Source organism: Mytilus galloprovincialis, chromosome 12, assembly GCF_965363235.1.
Source record: "Mytilus galloprovincialis chromosome 12, xbMytGall1.hap1.1, whole genome shotgun sequence".
Taxonomy (NCBI): Eukaryota; Metazoa; Mollusca; class Bivalvia; order Mytilida; family Mytilidae; genus Mytilus; species Mytilus galloprovincialis.
This window is the reverse complement of record NC_134849.1, coordinates 60,823,338-60,848,294: the sequence shown is the minus strand read 5'-3', so window position 1 is coordinate 60,848,294 and position 24,957 is coordinate 60,823,338. Positions and strand designations below refer to the sequence as shown.

Sequence of the window (24,957 nt, the reverse complement as noted above, 5' to 3'; positions counted from 1 at the left end):
GCTTTATATCCTTCTGATATAAAAATGGACCAACTATTAAATATTTCAAGCAAAACCTGGAAATATTAAAAATATATATATTTCCTAATACATATCTTTTTTTTAATTCTTATTTCATGAATGAAACAAGATGGTAGGTATATGTCAACGAAACAGCAATTCAATTATAAAAAAAATAGAAAAACATCTGATGGTCAAAATAGTTTTCTGGGATAAACAAATAACAAGAAAATATGCTAGTCATCAACTCATGCCTAGGTTAAAAAGATGTGAATGTGTTAAAGGAAATCTAACATCTACACCTAATTCTCTCTAGGACAAAAAAATAAAATAATTCATATATCTTTCTCATTAAAAAACATAGTCATATATAGATGACATTGTCCTAAATGCTTTATGTTGTCTCATGCTTCTCACTGTACTATACAAATTATTAGAACTATATATATGTTTATAAACAGATATTCATTTTAATGTACATAATACAATTAATATGGTATTTAGCAATATCAACATTAAAGTTTTTGCCGTATGTAATTACATTTGAAAAATAAGAATTTATACAATCCAGTATTGATTCAATCTTTAACTTTAGTCCCATTATTTCCATGTGGTCCACCTTTTTCATCTTTCTCATTTCTTTCTAAAGTTTTATGACTATATAGTTTCATTCTAACTTTATAATGCTTCATCAACAGAATAACGTCTCAATTATAGATGATTGTGTTCTATCCAAAAAGGTTTGGTCTTCTGCAAATCTGTTGCTATGGTAGTACAATGTATGTATATTTCCCATGACGTGTATACATAACTGTTTGATTTAGTGTTCAATTTCAACTTCAATCGTCATTCCTGAAATGAAATAAAATAAATCAGAACTGATTCAATACAAGAAAACAATATGTTACTGATTGATCGATTGTTACTTAACGTCCAGTAACAATTATTTAATGCATGTTAATGAGGCATCGATGGTCCATTGGTCTAAATAGTAGAACTAGTAATCATGCCAAAGGTCGTGGGTTTCTCCATACACTCCGGCTTCCTCCACCAATTAAACCTGACCGCCACGAAATAGTACACTGGTACAATCGTGCTGAAAGTGGTGTTAAATAACAATCCATAAATCACTTTATTAATACATGTTTAGGACGAAAACAAATTAACAAGTAGTACAATCATCAGGTCCTGTGATATAGAAGGCGTCCACTAGAATTAAACTGAAGATGCGTTGGATAACGCATTGTAATAGGCTACTCACGGGCCCACCAAAACGTTGTCGCAATGGTCCTTACACAGAACACTGGATTAAGTGTTCCCATGTTGACCGGATATGGTTACGTATTTATATATATATCGTACAATCAAACGGACACCTCATTTTTACTGCCGCTTTCAATAAGACCAAATGTGACCATATGTCTATTCCAGGTCACCTTTTTGTTTGACATTCTACTTTTACAGAATAAAGTTTTTTACTGGCAGAACCAGTAGAAGATAGAATAAAATGCTCCGCTGGGCACAGCTTGATACGACCGCAGAGATCGAACCCTGAACAGTTGGGGCAAGTATGGACACAATATTCAAGCTTGATACAGATCTGAATTTGGATTGTGATTAAATATTTGACACAGCAGAGGTTTCTGACACAGAATGAATGTGGTCTAAGAACTTATTTTTTTTTACTTTACCTATTATGGTCCAATATCCAAAATCTAAATACATGGTTAGATTCAGCATATCAAAGAATCCCAAGAATTAAATTTTTGATGAAATCAAACAAAGTTTAATTTTGGACCCTTTTGACCTCAATGTGGACCAATTTGATAACGGGGCACAAAATTCAAAAATCTAAATTCATGTTTAGATTCAGCATATCAAAGAACCCCATATATTCAAATTTTTGTTAAAATCAAACAAAGTTTAATTTTGGACCCTAATTTTGACCAACTTGAAAACTGGGCCCATAATCAAAAATCGAAACACATGTTTAGATTCAGCATATCAAAGAACCACAAGAATTCAATTTATGAATAAATCAAACTATAAGTCATGGCTAACAATTAGGGATGTCAATGAGTACTCGAGTACTCGAGTATCGCTCGGTAGTACCGAGTATCGAATACCAAAATGATACTCGACTAATCGGGAAATTATATATTAATCAAAATTAATCAAAATTAAAATACGTTTTGAATGTATGCCTATAATTTTGTCTTTTAAAATTCCCCCGAACAACAGAGGTACAAATGTAGGCTATAAACAAGAGGACATTTTCAAGGCTTACACTTTTAACTGATCGTGTCTTAGTCATTCCACCACCTCTGTACCATCAGAGCAAAATTTTTTATCGGCAGGACTGTTAGTTACGTTACAAGGTCGAAAAATCGGCTTGTCCCAGAAAAGGTTGAAAAGATATGTTTCTGACACAGAATGAATGTGGTCTAATGAACTTGAAAATTTTGTTTTGTTTTTGAGCAATTCACTATGCTGTTGCATATTTATCCTTTCAAAAATAAAATATTTGAAGACATTTTCTTTTTAATTTCTGAAATTTGAAATGAGAAAAAGTTAACCTTATTCCAAAAATGATCTCAATTCAAATTTCTAATGGAGTTTGCAACAAAAACTACTCATTTAAATACATCATAAAGCATTAAAATATAAAATGTCATACAGTCATGGTTGAAATTAAAATAAATTAATAGTAACTTCTAAAAAAATAAATGGGGAATGTGTCCAAAGGGACCCAGATGATGCTCCCGCTAGCACATAACGTTATAAAGGGACATTACTCAAGAACTGTAAAAGTGAAGCTGCCACAAATTGAAGTTAAACTGAGTTTAGAGGTAATAAGCACTATATACAAACTTTATTAAATTTAGTTGAGACAAACTTAAGTAAAGAGAAAAATGTTATAAATTTTTTGGAGCATATATTTTTCGTCGTAAATTATTAAGATCGGGTTCAATCTGAAGTTGTGATAAGTGACAAAAAGGAAAAAAAATAAATCACTACACGAATAATTATACAATTATTAAAGCCTTGCTTGACATTGCGGACCAGATGCTCAAAGTGGTATTTAAAAAAAAAAAAAATGGAAATAAACTGTTTCTAAAAATGTCATTTTCATCATTTTTCTGCATAAACTGCATTTTGTCATGCTTTCTCCAAATCTCAAATAAAAAATATAAGTCACCGTGCTTGATTCCATGATAAACGCGATTTATCCTAAAAATTGCGTCCCCCCTTTGTAACCTCAACGTTATCTCTAAAGTACACGACGTCGCTGGAAGACAATTTCGACGTTATTGGCGACATTTTTCAGATGTATGAATATTGGTTGTAAAGTACTATCTATAAATTGGTTATATTGTTTCCGGAAATAAAATCATGTGAATAACAAATACCTCTCTTTGTGGTCTAAGTGAGAAACATTTCAAGAAAAGTTATAACGGACTGTTGATAATTTTAAGGCTTTTAAAATTAAAGACTCAGCAATTTAGAACTTGACATACAGGTACATTTACTGTACACACTCGTATATTATTTCATACCGTATGTTGACCTCTTGATTTGTTTTGTTTGGTGGGCTGCTATTTCATTACAAATATTTCTTAAAATCGTTTTATTCACGTTTTAATCACTGAGAAATCCGTTTTTGTTGATACGAATTAAAAGTTCACGTCGTTTGGACAGTAAATCAAATTTAACGCCCATTGCAATTCAAATTAGAAATTAACATTAGGACGTGAAACATTTAGAATGGGAATTAAACTAATTCGAATTAATAGTTAATGCGAATCGAATTCGAATTACGTGTGAACTTAGCATTATCCTGCAAACAGAAATTCTTTTTTGTACATAAATTGCAGCACATACATTAGGCCGTTACTTTTTTCGTTTGAATTGTTTCACATTGTCATTTCGTGACCTTTAATAGCTGACTATGCAGTATGGGCTTTGCTCATTGTTGAAGACCGTTCGGTGCCCTATAGTTGTTAATTTCTGTGTCATGTTTGTCTCTTGTTGAAAGTTGTATCATTGGCAATTATACTACATCTTCTGTTTTATGTGGTCAGAAAACAAAAGCAAACTCTTATAAAGGAGAATCTTCAATTTCCCAAAGAATGCTCTTGTCCAAACAATGAAACTATAACTTTGAAATTTTTGATTTGGCAATAACGATTGGATTAGTTACAATTAAAATCCTTCTCTTATAGCGTAATTTTATTAGTAAATAACTATATGAATTTTTCACCATAGCGCGTACATAAAATATCGCACTTCAACTCCTCTGTCTGTCCTTCCAGTCCTTCGGGTTAATTACATTTTTCAAGTGAACAGTTCTTGCCAACTTTTCATAAAACTGATATCGTATGGATACGTTCGAAAATCCATGCATATCAAATATTCTTTAAAAGAGTTATGCCATTTGGAAACATTGATTATATTGGAAATTGCATTGTATTCGCTGTCATTCCGTCATTTCTCTAATATATTTACAAAAATATAAAGAACAAAATAAACAGCTGCGCTACGTGCGCATGATACGCCCGTCGTGTTATGAAAGAAACATTATATATGTTTTTAAAATAACACGGGGGTTGTACAGGTAGTCATGCTAAGTATATATTGACTCATTCATTATTCTTGCTCAATAGTAAGTTTGTATATCACAACATGTTTTATATGATCCCCAAATAGAAGCTCAATAAAAATTCACGAACTCAAAAATGAATTAAAGAGTCATCACGAAAAAGTATACAGATCTTAAGAATAATCTAACTAAAAAGTATGTGAAGTTTTATGCAATAATTATAAATAGTTTCTGAGATACGGCGCGACATGTAAAAACCCCCACTTTTTGTCATAAACTCACTAACTCTAAAATCAAGTTTTGAATCATCCTCAAAAAGTATATACAGATCTTCAGATTAATATAACTAAGAAGCGTGTAAATTTTTAAGCAATAATCATAAATCGTTTTTGAGTTACAGCGCGAACTGTGAAAAAAAAAATCTGTTTTAGTTACAAAGTCCTGTACCTCAAAAAGTTCACCAAAATTAAACAGATCGTTTGACCATCATGACTGAAAAAACAACCATGTTCAGTTTAATGAAATTTGGATAATATGCTGTTCCATGTTTACGACGGACATTTGTGTACCATAATACGTCCCGTAAAAAAACCACGGATGTATAAACATATTGTTTGCTATTGACTTTTGTTAGATAAAGTAAGTGCAACGTTGAGGAAATAAGAACTTTATTCTTTTATATTAGCGGCGTGTACCTATATTTTCGGTATTAGTTTTAAAATATCATTGGTTTCCTGTGCTGCAATAAAATGTCATGGATGATGAATGATAATAAAAATGATAATTGACATGCAGGATATTAGTAACACCAAAAGGGTCAGTCGTCTTGAGATTGCTCACTTTACATTATTTTATTGAAGATCTCAAAGAAACAGTAATTTGTTTTATTTCTTATGATGTTATTAGACTGTTATCCTGTTAGAATCAAATGCACTAATATTAATGGCGTAGAAGTTAGCATGCGGGAGACACAGAAATTGGAGGATCGAAATTCCACAATAAGTTTCTTATTACAGAAAATTACACGCATTACGTCCTGCAAAAAGTGACATTTTGCAGGAATTCAAATGCTTAACGTCGTGCCAAGAGTTAACTCCCTTGAAACTGTATTGGCTGCTCTTAAGTTGATTCAATTATTATTCTGGACAAAGAAAGATAACTCCAATTTTTAAAGATTTCATAAAGCATTGGTTTTAGGTGATTCAACAACCATTCTGGACAAAGAAAGATAACTCCAATTTATTGTCTTGAAACTACAAAAATGCTTGTTCATGGCCCCTTTTGGCCCTTTATTCCTAGACTGTTTGCCACATAACCCTTAAAATATATCCCAACCTTCTACTTATGGTATTAAACATTGTGGTACAATTTCTGAACAATTGAAATACAAAATGTACTTATACACAACTAATTGTCTTGACCCTAGATGAATGGTTGTTTTGGGCCACTTTTTTCTAAAGCTTATGGACCATAACCTGCAAAATGAATGCCAAACTTCCTTTTGTGGTTATAAACATTGTGTTAAAATTTTATTGATTTCTATTTACTTATACTAAAGTTATTATCCAGAAACAATCCGTCTTCGGATGACGTCGACGTGATACCAATATACGACCGCAAAAATTTTTGCGGTCGTATAAAAATAAAATTCCTTTGTAACCATAAAAGCTCATTTAAATACATCATAAAGGTACTAAAATAGAAATGACATCATAGTCATGGCTAAAAATAAACAAAAATATCTATATCAGCAACAATTTATATTGGCAAATTTCCAATGGAGTTTATTATACTAAACGTATTGGCAAATTTCCAATGGAATTTATTAATACTTAAGTTATTGGCAACTTTTCCAATATACATAATTAAAAAACAGTGTAGCTGAGATATTCAAATGACTTTGAATTACAACCCAAATAAATGTTCAACCATAAAAGCCCATTTAAATACATCATAAAAGTTTTTAAAAAAAATAAATACATCATAAAAGTTTTTAAAAAAAATAAATACATCATAAGGCTATTAAAATAGAAAATGACATCATAGTCATGACTAAAAATAAACAAAAAACCTTCATCAGCAACATTTTATATTGGCAAATTTCCAATGGAGTTTATTATACTAAAGTTATTGGCAAATTTCCAATGGAATTTATTAACAATAAAGTTATTGGCAAACTTCCAATATACATAATTTAAAAGCAGTGTAGGTGAGATATTCAAATGAGTTTGAATTACCAACCTTACACTGCTTTTAAATCATGTTTTGTACTTAAGCATTCCCTTTGTTGTATGGTACCTTGCACAAGTTATTATCTGGAAACTAGAAAAATGCTTAGTTTTTTGCCCCTCATTCCTAAACGTTTTGGGCAATTACCCCCAAACTCAATTCCAGCTTTCCCTTTGTTATATGGAACCTTGTAGTACAATTTCAGAAAGATACTTACAATAACACACAAGTTATTGTCTGGAAGTTACAAAAATGCTTATTTTTTACCCCTTTTTAGCCCCTAATTTCTTAACTGTTGGTACCATAACCCCTAACATCAATCCCAACCTTCCTTTTGTGGTAAAATTTCATAGAGATCCATTTACTTAAACTAAAGTTATTGTGCGAAAACCAATGTGTCTTCGGACAACACAATAACGTCATACCAATATATATATATATTGAGTTACTTTGTTATTGTCTTCATTTATTTTTGTTGTTGTTATACATGTTATATGTCCCAAACTGTAAAGTTTATATGGCAATAAAACTTTGAATTGAATTGAAAAAAATATACGACTGCAAAATTTTTTTGCGGTCGTATAATGACTTCTTGTTTCAGATCAAGGAATGCGTTTGCCGAAACATGGTCTCAGTCAACAGGCATAATTAAACTTTAATAAATAGTTAAGTCTGCAGTGAACGGGAAGTACGTGCGCCCTGTGCCTACAGCGCATATTGACAAGAAATGGCGCATACAGTGACAAATGTAAGCGCCCACGTGGCGCACGATATTTTTCACTTTGTTTCGAAACGTTTAGATATCGTCAAATGAATTTCCGATCGTGTTCCATGCCGCCATATGTGTGTACACAACTGTGTAATGTTCCTCCAATAATAGGAGCACCTATATATTTTTGGGACGTCTCGGGTGTTTCCCTATGATAATAGAACCATGCGATTTAACGTCTCGGGTGTTTTCCTATTGTAATAATAGAACCATGCGGTCTAACTGATAACCCGAAAAACGTAATTAACCATCATTTATGATATATATTTTTTTATAAACAACTTTAAATTTGTGAAATTTGGCTAGTACAGACGAGATTTAACTCTAATAATAATCTCATTTAGTTTAGCTTGCTATTATTCGATTGAAGAACCCCAAAGACTTTTTAGGAATATAGTTTTTGTCTCCATAAAAGACGCTTATATATACTGTCCTTGTCATTTTTTGGTTTTTGGCTCATTTTGACATTTTGTAAACATGACTTCAGCGATTTGTTGTTTTGTTCTATGAATTAATGGTACTCTTTACTGTTATTCTTATCACCGTGATGAAGTTATAATAATACAAGAAGTGCAGGGGAAATACCTGAAAAGTCCTCTGATACGGAACGTCTGGAATAAGTATGGTATCGACCAAGACCCAAATTTAATGTAAAAAAAACCCAACATGAACATTAACAAGGCAACAGTACCAGTTTAAACATTGTAAATAAAAGGTTAACTTAAATATTGTTGGGGTTGGAAGAAGTTATTGTATATTCATTGAAATTGAAATGACAAAATCACAGGAACAATATCCATGATTTTATTTATGTAAAAGTAAGTATCAACACCTCTTTGCCAAAATATACTGATACTTTTTTTTTTTACAGAAGTCAATTCAAATGCCATTATGGCCCACTCATTAGACAACATGGCCCATTATTTTGTTAAAATGGCCCATTGAATTTATTTTTGAGGGGCCCTGGGCCCATAGTGAAAAATACCTTCCAGATCACTGAGTCTGTATACACTCATACTTTGAAATAGTAATGGACATTGAACATTACAAGAAAAACACAATAAAGGCTCAGAAATCAACCACTTTAAAGTATATTTACCCAATACATGTATATCATTTTCAATTGATTTAACTTCCTCTGCCGAAATAGTTTTAGCCAAAATGTCATTCAGCGCATCTGTATACAGCCTTGTTGGTGTGTTATGGTGATCAAATCGTTTTAAAAGGTCGCTTAATATATTACATAATTCAATAAAACGTTTGTCTTCAAGTTTAAATATGCAAGAGTGTTGTAGTTCGTTTCTTGTTAGTCTTATGCGCTCAATATCATCTCCAATAGCTATGTCTGTATTCTGAATAGTTTGCCATGTCCCGCCCCATAAATTACTTGGAATGTATTTATTTAGTTTCCTGTGCTCATTGTACAAGTGAGTTACATCACAATCGCTTCTTGGACGTAGATTTGGTTTGTCTGGTTTTAATAGGTCATATAAAGCATCAGCTAAAATATTCAGTACGATCATTCCCATCTTTGTAAAATTGATTTCCTCTTTGGTGAACTGAAAATAAGTAAAAAGTAAGCAATTGCGATGTAAAGTATGAAAAACGTATTATACAATAACATTTAACATTTTGGTTGAATCAATTGTCAGTTAACTTGGCCAAGTACTCGACGAAGTTCCTGCAAGAAAAGAAATAGAAGTAAAATCGATGAGCTGGTACCTAGCATCTAAACATAATTCTTCCTCAATTATTTTTTTGCGCAACCTAAATCTGGGATTGCTGTTCAAAATTAATATGAAAAACATCTGTCCTCATACCATAGACAGATCTAAATCACATGTCGTGTTAAATCATTCTTTTTTATTAATGATTATGAACTGAAGTGACCTTAAAATATTTAAGGTAAATAAATACCCTTCATTAATGTGAAACCAAATTGTTTTGATTTCTATTATATTGGGGTCAATGAAATATACAACACAACCTTCGATAAAATATATTATAGAGTCAAATATTTATTGTTATAACAAACATTATGTTAATAAATCTTTGTTGTTGACCAATGTGCTTTATGTTTATTTTCCTAAAAATCAATGGAAATGTAATTGCTATTTATACTAGTTGTGACATCAAGAAAAACATCTTAATTTGTATATATATATATATTGTTTCAACAAAATGATCTATATTACATTTATTTATTGCTTTAACTATAATTAATTTATGATACTAGTTATAATTTGGAAATTTTAACCAGAAACAGGGCCATATAGAACTGTATCCTTTGAAACATACTGATTGAATTTGATGAATAAGTTGGGTTTTTTTTCTTTCTACACTGCGAAATTCACAAATATAGTGGGTTTATTGACTTGATGACAGTTTACAGTGAAGCTGTTTGTGTTTCGTTCCTGAAAAAAAGTATAACAGAGTACCGAACTCGAAGGTAAATTAAAATAGAGGCTCTGAAGAGCCTGTGTCGCTCACCTTGGTCTACAAATGTATATGCATATCATACAAAGGACACTGTCCAATAGACTTTATAAAAAATCTCTATTTTTTTGCTCTAGTATTACTGATCTTTAAGTCTGTTTGGTTTCTCTCTATATTCTTTAGTTTTTGCTCAAAACACAAAAGATGGTAAACAAGCTTATTTACTAAATCGGCAAAATTTGACTTTTTAATATGTAATAGATCATGCCTTGCTGATAATTTTTGTTATTTAAAGTAAAATTGAGAATGGAAATGGGGAATGTGTTAAAGAGACAATAACCTGACCACAGAGCACACAACAGCCAAAGGCCACCAATGGGTCTTCAATGTAGCGAGAAACTCCCGCACCCGGAGGCGTCCTTCAGCTTGCCCCTAAATTATTTAAAGTGTTTATTTCTCTATTATAATTCAATTCTTATAAGACATAAAGAAAAATAAATGTTTCTCTCTAAATATCAAAGTTTTCATGATAATATTCAAAAGATTACAAAACTTAACAAATAAAATAAAAGATTTACTATAAAGGGAAATAACTCTGTATGAGGTCAATTGAAAATTACTTTTTTGTAGATATTACTGTGCTAAACAATTGTGTTGTTATAGTTTATCTCTATTATAAAAGGCTAGAACATAAAAGAAAACTGCCTTAAAATGATCAATTCAGGGGCAGCAACCCAACATTGCAGAGCAAATAGATCTTTACACGAAAAAGTTTCAGAGATTTTAGCCAAAAACTGCAGTTTATCCTATGTTGTATTTTAAGCCATGGCGGAAATATTGGTTGATGGGCGGAGTCATCGGATACTTGTTTTAAACAAGATACTATAAAGACGATGTAGGCCAAGTTTGGTTTAATTTGGCAACCTACATGTAGTTTCAGAGGAGAAGATTTTTGTAAAAGTTAACGGACAACAAACGCAAAGTGCTGAGAAAATCTCAATATCAATTGATCCTTTAGGGCAAGGTAAGACTAAAAAGGACAAGTCCATGAAAATTGACCGATTTAGACGTTTGACTTTTTCAAACAACTGAACGAAAGAAAAGTCTACAATATTCTGTTTCATTCATTTTCATTTTTGAGAAATGAATTTGGCTTACAAAAATACATTATGGTGTTTCATACCCCTGAAAAACTGGCTGTACTTGTTGCCTCTTGATTGACATTTGAAAACACTCTATCACCAGCTTGGACATGGACACGTACCTGCAAAAAAAATATGTCATTCATCATCAATAGAAAATAATTAGAAAAATTCATGAAAAGTTCAAAGAGAAAACTTGGCAATGTGGGTAGCACCTATCATTTCATTACTCTCTATTTTGATGAACATAGGACTGGTTAAATAAATCAACACGACTAGCCATACAGTCTAAATTCTTGGGCTCATTTATACCTTTGTTATACCAACGAAAAAAGAAAAGCATCACTTTAAAAATTAACTTACCTTGGTGGATGTTTCAGTTCTTTGTATTTGACCGGAGCTCTCTGGGTTAAGATTCAAACTTGGAATATTTTCAGAACTCTGTGACAACTAAAATTAATGACAAAATAAATGTTATCACTATTGGATGTACATTCACACTACCATCTAAATAAGACATATATATTCTTAAAACTATACATCATTATATAGACCCTCATTAACACATTAACGTTTATATAATTTCAATTATAGCATAAATATAGCATCTTGCACTTCTAAAGTTCCATCAAATGTAAGCTATTACCGACAGTAACGTGAAGAATTGCCTTTTTCTTAGAAAATGTCTTAATTTAACTTTGAACTTTGAAGATGTTGAATTTAGAATAATAGAAGATAATTTTCAAACTATATACTGTGTAGTTTTTTTTATTTCTGAAATATTCATCTTATAGGATGTCACTATCAGTAAAAATATATTTTTACTACTGTTATCTTGAAAGAAAAATAATGAACTGTCAGCTTTTCCTTACTTTTAACGACCTTCTATTAGTCATGTTAGTATTCAGTATAAGTCATGATACACATGTCACAGAGTTGTTAAGTTACAACAGGAGATTTGAAAATGATCACTGGGGTTGAGGCCTCGATAACTGGAGATTTTTATCAATGTTTTAAGTGTTTATTTGATTATAAACCTATATCTCCCTTTTTTCTTTACTATTACTGTTTTCTCTTGTGTATTCTTTTATTCAGATATAATAGATTTAAAGTTCAATTTTTCCTTTGTCGTGTTGAGAATTGCTTAAAACTCCTTTTAAATTACTAAACACAAAAATGAGTTTTCATGCATCTATTAATAAAACAGATACATGTATAAAAAATTTAAATAAGTAAATAATAAAACATAACAATATAATGTATGTGTAAATTTTACGGTCTTGTCACCTCCTTGTTTTCCTTTCATTTCTCTGCTGTCTTTCTTTTTGTTAATGTTTGTTCTTTTGCCTTTTATTGCAGTATGCCATCAACAATGATCAGGTGTAACCTAACAAAACATTTCATGGCCGCTTCTTTGTCACAAAATCGATATAAGAGCTTAACATCTATGATAATAAAAGATGGATGACATTTTAACAAATTGGAAGCTTTGGGTTTTTAACGGAAGGGAATGAAGAGCTGGAAAATCGGCAGATTTTTTACTCTTGCTGGGAGAATCGCATGTCTAGATCTGATATTATTTGAAATTTGATACTTCAAAATCATATTTAAAAAATAGATTATTAATGGTAGATGATATAAAAAGGAAATGTGGTATGATTGTCAATTAAACGAGAGTTCTACCAACTAAAGAAAACAAATCAGGATGTAAACTAAACAGGTTACCATACGACCACCTGCTGCAATAGGCAAAATCCATATCGTAAAGCAATGTGAAGGTTCTAAGGAGGAACACAATTTGAAATTAGTCAAAGGAGAAAACCAACAGTCTGGTTAAGATAAATCGAAAAGTTGTATGCCATTTTTAAGTTTCTTAAACTTCTTGCATGTAAACAATATAACTACTTTCCCGTTTGCTCCCGTGGAAAAGATTCTTTAAAAATATTCTATTACAGAGGTGACAATTAGCACGCTATGGCAAAACATACATTTTTTTTTCAGTCAGAATTCTAGTTCGTCAAAATTATCTCGCCATAACTTAACCGGAACAGTTGCCATTGAAGATTCATTATCTTGCATATTAACTATGGTGTTACCTGTTACATGTAAGATATATCACTGAAAAAAGTATCCACTTGGTAGTATTTTTCAATATCATGTCATCTTTATACTTTTTTGGAAATACTTTTACTAAAAGAAATACTTTCATAGTATTTTAGTCAATTGTATATAAGGGTTCCGTTTGCGCTTTTAAATCATTTACAACACGTTTACAGAATTCAATTTACAGAATTCAAACGATGTTTATAAAATTTCGATAGTTGACAGCATTATAATCCAGATTTTAAGATGCGTTGTCGACAAAACTCTGAAAAATTATAGTTGCCTAATTTGGCTACGGAAACATTTCCTAAAGTATAGTATTTATGTGTTTTCCTTCTTGAATTGGGAATCTAATCGGCACTTTCTATATAGTTGAATGTTCTCTGATGCTGGATCATGACCTAGAGGGTATGGTTTGGGACTATTTATACAACTAATATGTACTGATAGGAATGCAATTTCAAAGACAATGTCATTGATCTATCACAAGTTGTTTCAATCAAATTAATTTCAACAGAAAACTTGACATTTACAATTGCTTACAAAATCAAAGTCTCTGGTTTGTGATCTTGGGGACAAGAACTCAAAATAATTGTCGAACTGCTCTGAACTCATAGTGACTTCAAAATATCATTAATCCAAAACACGTAGTTGTTATCAAACAAACTTAAGCAGAACACTTAACAATTCATTCCAACACCAACAACGATGATGCAAGAAAAGCAATACATATGTCTCGCCTGCCGTGACTTTAATCTCACATGAGAACAAAAAGAACGTTGGGCAGATGGAAGTACAGATAGAGATAAACAAGTACAACATTAAAGATATAATAAAAATTATTTTTTCTATAACTAGTATATACATTTTTAACTTACACAAGGCGTTATTATTTCTAGATCCGACCATTCATTGTTAAACTCGTGTGTAGTTGTACATGCCTCACAATAAAATACTTTACCCTGCTCTGCACTAAAATCAATCAATCCGGTAACAGAGTCTGGGTTTTTGAGGTCACATTTCCACTTTTTCTCAAATTTTACATTTGACATCTTGAATCTTCTACTTATTATCTTGTCTATTTCCTCTGTCACAAAGGATGCAATGTGTTTGTACATGCCGGTTTTAATTTCCTTTCTGAATTCTAAAACCTGAATTTGAATCAAATTTGGACATGTCCTTAAAAGTAGTTTGCTTAACTTTATTGTCTCCTCTAATTCAAATACAGCAATACCTCTGAAAAGAGCAATTTGACTCTTCTCCAGTCCAGGGGTATCTACTACTGCAAATTTATACTTCCTGCTCAATGAAGCAATCAAATGATTAATAAGATGTGGTGGTAGAAACCTAAACTTAAAACATAACCAGGTGGATTTCTTACAGGTATCCTTGGTCACATTGAACATCTCATATATGTCATTTTCTGGTTTTGATTTGCACGGTACATAGTAGCAAGGTTTTTCATTAGCAATGTCTCTGGTTGCTAGTATGATAATATCAAATTTCTCCATAATATTCAGGATAGCATCTTTATGTTGCTCATGTTTATACAAAACATTTCTTTTATCTTTAAAGATATCGTCCAAAACCTCAGTATGTAATAAACCTCTCACATTTAAATCCTCCAATTTTTCCTTCATTTTATGTCTGCTTACATCAAATTGAAATTTCTCTGCTGTTACTATGCATTTAAAAGCGTCCGACAGCCACTGTGTATCTCAAATAATGAAATCAGGAAGATCCCCAAAATAAACTATAGCTCTTAATTCATGGTGAAATTTCAAAAACAACACAAGTTCCTCATCATTCATTGGCATTGGTGTTTCAAGAGAGATTTTCATCAGTTCCGGAAAAGTTATAATTGGAATTTGTAACTCTATCTTCTTCTCTTCGAGACATTTTTCCAGTTGTGTAAATTTCAATGGATAGGCTTTATTCCATGATTTCATTCCTCTTGCTAAGGTTAAGATGTCCTGTTTTATTTTCTGGAATTCACTATCATCATCCTTTGTATTTGAAATGAAGTATTCAGATCGTATATGTCTACAGGCGTCATCTGAAACACCTTTCACGTAGCTTTTAATCTGTTTCTTACATTCAATTCCTATCTGTAATAAAAAAAATCTTACTAAGTCTGTTGTTAAAGAAACTGAAAAAAAAAAAAAACATGTTAATCTTAAAAATTTCTACTATAAGGTGAACTGATATAAATATATTAGAAAAGAAAGGAAACAGCCAGCACTCTTGGCTATCTTCCTGTATATTTGAAATTATTGTATTACGGGAATACTAAATACATTGCTTAACTGGTAGAGTTTTCAAAATATATATCCGTCAATGCCCACAAATGGACTAGATTATGACACTTCCAAAAATGGAGGCCTTAACAAACGGTGTAAATGATCATGATGCAAAAAGCAAACACTCAAAACAATACACTGTGTTTCGCATGCCGTACTTTTATGACATATATGTTGTTTTCCGCTCCAATAATTCCCAATACAACAGTAATTTATTGGAAAAACAACATTACATGAACTGCTTGGTAATTGAATCAGGTATTGGTAATGCATTTGGAAACTCAACATATATCCCATGGCCCTTACCAAGAAGGAAATTCTGGATAATCATATTAGGTATACTCTGCCTACATTATATAAGTATCATTACACACAACGCTATACTGTTGGGTCTTTCAGGTCCTTCACAAAACCTCTTTCTGAATTTTTATCATTAATATTACCAACATTCAAAGCTGGGCAATAAAGTAATGCAAAGGCGGCCTGATTCAATTTCAAAGATCTTTTAGACTACACACAATCAAAGACTATTTGATACTGCATGTATTAACATTTCTACCGTTTTCACAAGTATTTCCCCAATTAAAATTTAAAAGAGACATTGAAAGAATTGGTCCCGCTTTATTTCATTAAAAAAAAGTGCCAATGTATATGCAAGTATCTTACAGAAGGATACATGGTGTACCTTGAAAACAATCAGTCTGATAAAAACGAACAAATCGCGGAAACTGATATCAATATGGTCGATTTCTCGATTGACAACATCGTTGTTACGATTGGAGGACATGATTTGCCTTTTTTGGATATCCAAAGTATGGAGAATATCTTCTAAAATATAGATAGATCTTAGTATTATACAATTAAAGAACACATTATATACATAGACATAAATATAGATTGATTCGTATGAATTGTTTATGCCTACTCACATCGTAACGTTTTTTTGGTTATTATGTGTGTTTACTTTCTCGCAGAATACCTGTGTAGTTGGAATTCACTTATTCTTTACTTATTTGAAGGATTCATTTGTCAAACGTTTATGTGTGACCATGCTAATGGAAATAAATATAAAAGTAAGTATATATGATGATATTGGAAACGAACCAATACATTGTATTTTTCAGCGATTAATTTTTGGGAACCTCGTGGTATATTATTTATACACGGAAAGTCGATTTGTCAACATAACAGATAACACATACAGGTATAATAGAAGCATTGCATTTTCCCAGCAATATGTTGGCTTTTTGTGTCCCAAAGACAGATGAAGGTAGGTCACTTAGCAGTACTTTGAGTGGATGTAAGGGTACAATATATGTTTGTTTTATTTATCTATGAATAACTGCAGTGAGTATATTTATAATATACATTTTGAGACTCATTGAAATAATTTCTAGAGAATTATTAGAAAAGACTTCCAAAATTTTATGAATATGGTATAACATGACGGTTGGCAAAGATAATATAAACAAGCTCCGTTGGAAGTTGGTCATACTACTATTTGACTACCTATCTCATTGCCGTAGAGATAAAAGGAACAAATACAGTGAAGTCTACCTCATATCTTGATTTACATCTAGAAATTGACAGAGGGTCTGTTGAAAACAAATCTTTGAGACAAAAAATTTATTTTAGCTTCAAAATTGTGAACTTTCAATTACTATATATGTTACAACATTCCGGCAGCGCCTACAGACGGAGTATACATCTTTTAATTGATACGATATTCCTGGTCTTGTATTTCCTACCATGATTTTCATGATAGAGAGTTCCTGCTTACACGGAAGTTATTACACCAAGATTCAAAATACAGTCATTTAAATTATTGGGAACCAAATGCTACTTTTCAACAGAGTCATATCCTTTTGGCAAAGGTATTAAAACGTTAATACCTTTGCCAAGAGGATATGACTCTTGAAAAGTAGCATTTGTTTCCCAATAATTTAAATACACTTTCAACAAGGTTGCCTCTCCCCTTTCAGAAATATTGATTTCTTGTTTTTTTGCAAATATATAGTTAGCTACATCTTATTTATGGATATTTTGATATTGTTTGCATGTTTGCCGGTGATTTCACATACCGTTTCTCCCTTTGAAATTTTGACTTTGTCTTTATGTGAACCAACAAGAATTACTGGTGGATCACACTTATTTGTTTCCTCTTTCTCTGTACTTTCGTCCATTGTAGGAGTAACACTTGCAGGTTTATTTTGCTGATTATCAAGTCTACAGTAGCAATGTATTGAATTCATCCACAACTGAAACATTTCTACAAAAAAAAAATCGTAGCATGTATAAATTTCAAGAGATGTTCATTTTAGTTATTAGCACCCGTTGCTCACATTATCACATTATCACATGATACTACAGGAATTTAATAAGCATCGAATAGTTTTGTGTCTAATAGGGAAATACCTAAAATAGAATAGCATTTTCACATGAAGCCTGATACCAACTACAGAAATGTCCTGACTTGTAAGTTCCTGCAATAAAAACTCACTATACATAAACATTATACCTAAAGGAACATTCATAATAACATAATAATGCAAAATATATCAATTAATTATTTTTGAAAAGTAGGAACACACTGTCATCAATGTAGACAGTGTTGTGTTTCTAGGTATCAACTACTTTTATTTTGCGAAATATGTGTATATCAAATTATGTGTTTGATTTAAATGTATATAAAAATACAAAAACTAAGAAAAATCCCAAATTTACAAAATTGACAGCCTGGTAATTTTCACACAAAAAAATCAAAATATGATAATTCTTTCTGATTTAGACACCTACCTATTGTTTTTTTTAAGTTAATTTAATCCGATTGGTCCACTTCGTCTGTGTTGAAAGTATAAATACAAAATTTGTTGTGGAATTGTGATTTTTTTCACAATATTAGCCTAAAATTAGGTAAAAAATTATGAAAAATGGGAAAATCATGAAAATAGGGTATTTTGAAATGGCCATAGTAAAAAAATGCAGCTCAATATGATCTTTTTCTTCACTAACTATTTGTTTACAGTCATAAAATCAGGTTAAGAAAAAACAAGTTAATTCAAGCAATTTTTGGCTCCTCAGAGGTGTACATCCTTAATTTGAAAATAATTTCAGCAAAGCGTTTTCGTGTTAATGGACGGACACTTTTTTGGCAGCGCCCGATTTTTTCATCGAATTGAATCTGGTGAATAAAAATGTATCGAACATCATATATCAATACTTACCTTGTGCATTTTTGTCATCAGCCTCATTCAGTTTTGTTACAACAAGATAAATTGTATCTTGGGACAGAAATGTTTGGTGTGTGTGGTAAAATTCTTCATCACCAGCAAAATCCCATAATAAAAAGTTGACATACTCCTCTTTGTCATGTAAATCAATTTTAGATTTGTCTATCATAGCTATGATATCCATATGTGCTTTTGAAATTGGTACGTTTTGCTTCTGTTGATGGTTAATATGGGTTTCTTTAGATTTAGTGGTTACCGGAGGTTCAACTTGAGTGACTACTGGAGATTTCATTTTTTCAAGCTGCTGAGAAAAAGTCGTTGAATCATTTGATTCATCAACACGTCTGTACAAAATGGTTATGAGGGTATTGTCTTTAATAGTTTCATAACCTCGATCTAAATGTTTTACTTTATATTTGTCTGAGGTTTTTTCTGTAGGGTCGGTGACTACTAGGCCTTTAATTTGAGTGTCTACTGTTGGTTCTTCTTTATATTCAGTGTCTACTGGATGTTTTCGTTTTGCAGGCTGAGAAGTTGATATAGGTTCCTTTGATTCATCAAAACCGGTCAGTGAAGTGTTGTCCTTAATGGTATTGTGGGCTGCTTTTTCAATGCTGGCTAAGTCATCCTTATTGGCTAGTTTTTCTTGGTACGGTTTTAATAATCTTGCATGAAGTTCAGTTTCTTTAAAGTTGCCTATAATAAAAACAAATTCAACTACTATATTTTGCCCTAAAGTAAGAGTGCAGAAACTAAAATGGGACTGTCAAACACAAGATATATATGTGTCTAAATTTCGTTCGATTCAATAAAAGTTGAACAAATTTATTTATGACTGAAAAACTTTAACCTCAAACTGATAATGAATGTTAACTGTAAGTCTAGTCACAAGGAAAATACGGAAAATGAAAATAAACGTTTTCGAAATATGGCTCTGGATACTGTATTTTGGTCATAAACAATCTTCTGTCTAATTTTCTTAAAAAAGTTTAGATAAAGTTATGATGCTTTAAAATATGTTGACGCCACCGACAAATGACCAACGACGGAATCCAGGATCCTAATGTTTCGCTTTTCCGATATCAATGTGGCAAGCTGCACAAAAATCATTGAACAGGGAGGGAATATTTGTGTATGATTGACACATTTAAAACAAGTACTAGTAAAGATTGTAGCATAATGATGTTGCAAAGTCTTTATAACAAAGTCACCTATGTTATCTTTGCACGAATACTTTATAGTATGTAGTTTTTTTTTCGTATGAAAAACAAGAAAATATATCATTGAGGATGGGTTAACGTCAGTTAATTGCGACAAAAAAAATTCCATTGTTAAAATTGAATGATACAGATATATTTGATGAGCAGATCGGACAAGAAGCAGTGCTGCAGTATTATAAACGATTGGATAATAAGTGCGCAAGTTCAGATTATTATACTTATGAGGGGGTCCACTGACTGCCATAAGCGTGAGGGGGTTTCATCCTGTCATGCTTCCATGATCCATATATAATCAATCATTCTTCCTACAAAATCAGGGGTAGACTGGATTGCATTGTTTATGCATGGAAAGAAGTTTTGGGCAAGAAGAAGTGGTCAGGAGACATCGCAAATAACAAACCGGCTTTTTCCAATTATTTTTTTGTGTGGTTATTTTTAAGTATCTTGAGAAAAAAACCAATTCTAACCAATTATTCAGTAATTTGGGTTTGATGATTCTCTATATTTGGGAGATCTCAAAACCTTTTATTTTAATAATATGTATAATCTGTATAAATATGATATATTCTCAGTTTATATTTTTAAATAAAATCGATTTTTTTAGTTGCTTTCTTTCATTTAAATGAATAGGATTATTTTGTTCGGTATATTTATTTTAATTATTTTTACCGATTGATATTTAATATATAAACTTAAAATATCATCAATGTACAATGTAGTCATAATAATTGAAAAGTTTTTAAATCTTTGCAGTTTTTCAAGTTCAGTTACGAATATTTGTTTTCGTATTTGCACGCAAGCACGTGCAACTCTGTTCAACATCCGTTTAGACAAATTTGAAAATCATCCTCGAGAAATTATGCACCAGACTGATGAACAAATAATGAACAACTGCGTCTAAGGAATGCAAAGATGGGAGAAGAATTTTCTGTATAAACCTCTTGATATTAGCGTAAGTATATTTTACAGTTAAATTAATTAAAAATCATAATATATACAAACACATTCAAATGACCAAATTATTTATCTGCATGTTAACGTGGACAGAAAATATGACAAGGTCTTATCTTACTGATTCAGTTTTGTGTCAAAACAGTTAAATGATTTGGTTGTGTATATCGTCTAATTCACAAACTAACATAAAACATATCTAGCCGTGTACAGAATCAGTTATATCAGAAAAGAGGGGGGTGTCATCTAATACTAGCCAATTAGTTTCAATACAACTTGATAAACTGTGTCTGACACACATAGAAATGGTCTGCTCTTAAACACAGTTTTGGTTTTTAGATTTGAAAAATTGATGTGCTAGTATATAGACAAGAAAGCTTTGTTAATATTGAGATAGTTGGTTTGAAATACAATCTTGATATTGTAACTGTCTCTCCTCTTTGGTTTTCATTGTTATTGTTTACTATTCTCATTTGGAGTTGTCTCTTGTTGAGAAAGGAACGGTTGACGGACATTCTAACTTGAAATAAAACTTGAAAGTGGCTTTTTGTATTTCATAATTCAGGTTTCTTATTATTGTATTTGAACACGTGCCAATAATGATTAATTTACACCCAAACACCATCACTTCAACTAACCTACAATTGACCTGGCTACAACCTAACTCAGCCTGATTAAAACCTAACTAAGATCTGATTACAACCTCACTGAACCCAATTTCAACATGTTATCAATCTCAATACATTGTTGAAACTGCAACGTTGATTCAACGTCAGAATTTCAACGTCATTACAGCTTTAAAAACTAACCCACGTTTCAACGTTGATACAAAGTTGACGACTGACATTGGATCAACAATGGTACAATGTTTTGTGTCTGCTGGGGACCCATTCTATAATTCATTTTTGTTTATCATGTTAAACTTGTTCCGTCTCTCGTGTTATTTTTAAAATAACCTTCCTAGTCAAAATCCAAGGTTATAGGTTAACATTGACCTTTTAGCTATTCAATCCTACGATTATAACGAAAGTAATGAACAAATTCTATCATTTTTAATTAAGACTCCCATACTACCTTAAAAATTAAATAATGTTGAGGCAATTTGAATGATGGTAATACTAGTATACTCTTAATTTTTACCTATACCTATATATTTCATAACAATTTCGTATTAATTTTTTCTTATATGTGTGTGTTTGTTTGATTAATTTGTAATTGTGTGTCTGTTATATTTCAATGCATTCCATGACGTCCTCAGGAGAGATTGGGGTTTTAGCTAACTGTTTTTTTAAATAAAAAAAACTATTATTATTATTGATGAACATGATGAATAAAATGTATACATGTTATATTTTGTATTTTGGTAATTATCATGCAGAAAACAAATGACCGAAGTGCGGACAAACAATATATACAAGCTTCTGCATAGAATAACATACATGTATAATAAGTCTTTAAACTTTGTATTCTTGAGACTCAATTTTCAATATTTAAAGATTAATATATTCTTTAAAGAGTGGTCTAAAAAAAAAGAAAGTTGGTAGTAGGTGTATAAAATTGAGAATGATATCTCTATTTTGACTCAATTTGAGCATAATTTCATTTCAAACATTTTTTTATTTTTATAGTATATTACTGGCATATGACATTTTGTTGACGTATAATATTCATTTGCCCTCTAATTAACATCTTCTCTTTGTTTTGTTCAATTCTAAGCCACTAATGTTATAATGATTTTAGATAGTTAATTGTTCTTAGAAATATAATGTACAAAAGCAGCTTTTTTACCTTGTTTGTTGGGAATGTGGGAGGAAGGGAACAAAAGTATAATTTATGAGTTTGACTGTCTCCTGGTATCTTTCGTTCCTCTTTTTTGACATTAACTTATGAACCATACAAACACTATTGTTTATAGTTAAAGAAAAAAAGAATAAAATAAAAACTTAAATAGACACTAGCTACGAGAGATATATATAAACAAATTAAAAAATGATTTTTTTTTGTTCAATAATTTATGAAAATGAAATAGTAAAATAATATTCCGCATTTAACATTTTAGCAGCCAGCATGGTTGAATTTTTAGAAATAAGCTTGGAAATATCGCTGTATTTGTGAAACCTTCAATTTAACCCATTAGCTAGAGATGAATAATGCATGAATAATGCGTGTTCAAATAGTAGAAGGAAAAGTCTGTAAACATTAAAAATGAAACAAAGGTAAATCATTTGATTGACTGATTCGATCCACAAACACTAAAACATGCTTATACAGGTAAATACGATGATTAAAATATATGTTTAACTATACTATGTAATAAAATGGACATTGAAAATCCAATTACACTAGTTTGCTATGTATTTACATTTATATTTATGTATATACCGCTTATATGACCGTCGGCAGCATTCGGGGGTCAACTCCATAGTTAATTAGATGGCATCACACTAAAATACACATGGAATGATGATAATACTATCGCGACCAGGACATGTAGATGGTTAATTCTATACTTTTTATAATTTGGATATACCTTTTTGTTTTTTACAAAGCCAATATGAGAATTTGATTTGAATCGGTACGACAATAAATAACATTGAACTATAAACCATAATAAGTTCAAGGTCAGAGGAAGGCTTCCAAACAGACATGCACACACAATTTTTCAACATACCAGATATAGTTTAAGAAATGATTCCTTCATGTCATGCTCTATGTTATTTTAAAATGGGTAGGCATTTTATTTGTCTATATTTTACACTGAGCGCTCGCGAAGTATAAAAATTAAAAAATACAGAAACTAAGAAATCTGATGCAAGACTATCATTGGTATCTGCAACTTTCGTCTCAAGGCAAAACAAAAGGCTTAAATTGAATGGTAATGATGATTGATGGCTGCTTAACATACAGCAGTGAATTAAATGCATGATTAGGAGGAGAACGTGTTAAATTCAATGAGACTAATGATCCTTCTTTGTACTAGAGGAATATGCTGAGCCGGATTGTTCACAACCAGACTCAACCTAGCGACCAATTCCAATTAATTTATGTAAATTCATATAAGATAATATACAGTATGTTTGCGGAATAAAAATCGTTCATTAACAAAGAGTGTATTAATAATAGACATATACAGAATTACAGCACACATCATACATCTAACACAGGCTTTATTCAGATGTTTACTTTTTTTCCTTTTCGAAAGTCTGGCACTTTTGCTTTGATAGATACATTGTACTATATTTGTTTTACTCATTGATATCAATATGCCAGCATTTAGAAAGCAAGCTAGTCAAGATGGCTACTTTGACCTATAGTTGTTTACTTTTTATACATTGTGACTTGGATGGAGAGTTGGGTCACTGGCACTCATACCACCTCTTTTTAGTTATAGTCATTGCATTAAGCTACAGACGTCATTGATGTTATAGTGTCCCACTTTCACTTCACATGCTGGACATCTCTTTGTCATTTAAAAAACAAATTATACAGTACTGTTACATGTAGCTATAATTTCTTTTTGACAGAACGTTTTTTTTCTTAATGGGGTGTTGTTGTTTTCAAACATACCGCATTCGTATTTTTGACATGTTGATTATCATTGCTCACTTAAGGTGGTCTTGTTTGTAAACATGTTAGTTCACAAGATGCACAGGAAGACGTGTTATCCTACATTATTTGAACTCCCGAGTTGAGGAGTCTTTGCTCTTACTTCTTAATGCTCTATGCATATCAGAGAAACAGCAAATACAAATTTTGAAGTCTTTGATTTGATGAGGCCAGTGTTCGAGCCTATTACAGTTCGAACAAGCTCTATGAGACCACAAAAGCGGTTTCCTAAAATCGGCCAAAATTTGAAAATGAGATGCAAAAAGTTTTAAATGAGTAATCTACTTTTATCAACCAATAATGGACGGTGGGTAGTGCTTACATTTTAAGCATTTTCAAATAGACATGGTGACTTAATAAATCTGAACTTG

At 31.4% G+C, this 24,957-nt stretch overlaps 3 protein-coding genes across 3 annotated transcripts in view; all 3 read right to left on the bottom strand.

Moving 5' to 3' along the window:
* Positions 1 to 24,957, bottom strand: part of LOC143054484 (uncharacterized) — a 275,789-nt gene that overhangs the window by 225,931 nt on the left and 24,901 nt on the right. The gene's annotated exons all lie outside the window — the stretch shown is intronic.
* LOC143054490 (uncharacterized) lies at positions 451 to 14,257 on the bottom strand. The gene is made up of 5 exons (XM_076227516.1): positions 14,241 to 14,257; positions 11,540 to 11,626; positions 11,218 to 11,298; positions 8,698 to 9,157; positions 451 to 852 (listed from the first exon to the last, which is right to left on the bottom strand). Exons 4-5 carry the CDS (start codon positions 9,125 to 9,127, stop codon positions 821 to 823), a joined length of 462 nt encoding a protein of 153 aa, XP_076083631.1. The 5' UTR covers positions 9,128 to 9,157; positions 11,218 to 11,298; positions 11,540 to 11,626; positions 14,241 to 14,257; the 3' UTR covers positions 451 to 820.
* On the bottom strand, positions 14,184 to 22,629 carry LOC143055145 (uncharacterized). The gene is made up of 4 exons (XM_076228287.1): positions 22,617 to 22,629; positions 18,804 to 19,505; positions 17,661 to 17,848; positions 14,184 to 15,387 (listed from the first exon to the last, which is right to left on the bottom strand). The coding sequence occupies exons 1-4, from the start codon at positions 22,627 to 22,629 to the stop codon at positions 14,998 to 15,000; spliced, it is 1,293 nt and encodes a 430-aa protein (XP_076084402.1). The 3' UTR covers positions 14,184 to 14,997.

What these genes read in the sequence shown, in the direction of transcription:
- LOC143054490 (XM_076227516.1), bottom strand. Translation starts at nt 9,127, where the DNA reads ATGGGAATGATCGTACTGAATATTTTAGCTGATGCTTTATATGACCTA. An exon ending in AAATGATATACATGTATTGG is followed by an intron (nt 853 to 8,697) that starts GTAAATATACTT and finishes ATTTCATTTCAG; the next exon opens with GAATGACGATTGAAGTTGAA.
- LOC143055145 (XM_076228287.1), bottom strand. An exon ending in TGATGACAAAAATGCACAAG is followed by an intron (nt 17,849 to 18,803) that starts GTAAGTATTGAT and finishes TTTTTTTTGTAG; the next exon opens with AAATGTTTCAGTTGTGGATG. An exon ending in AAATTTCAAAGGGAGAAACG is followed by an intron (nt 15,388 to 17,660) that starts GTATGTGAAATC and finishes TTTTTATTACAG; the next exon opens with ATAGGAATTGAATGTAAGAA.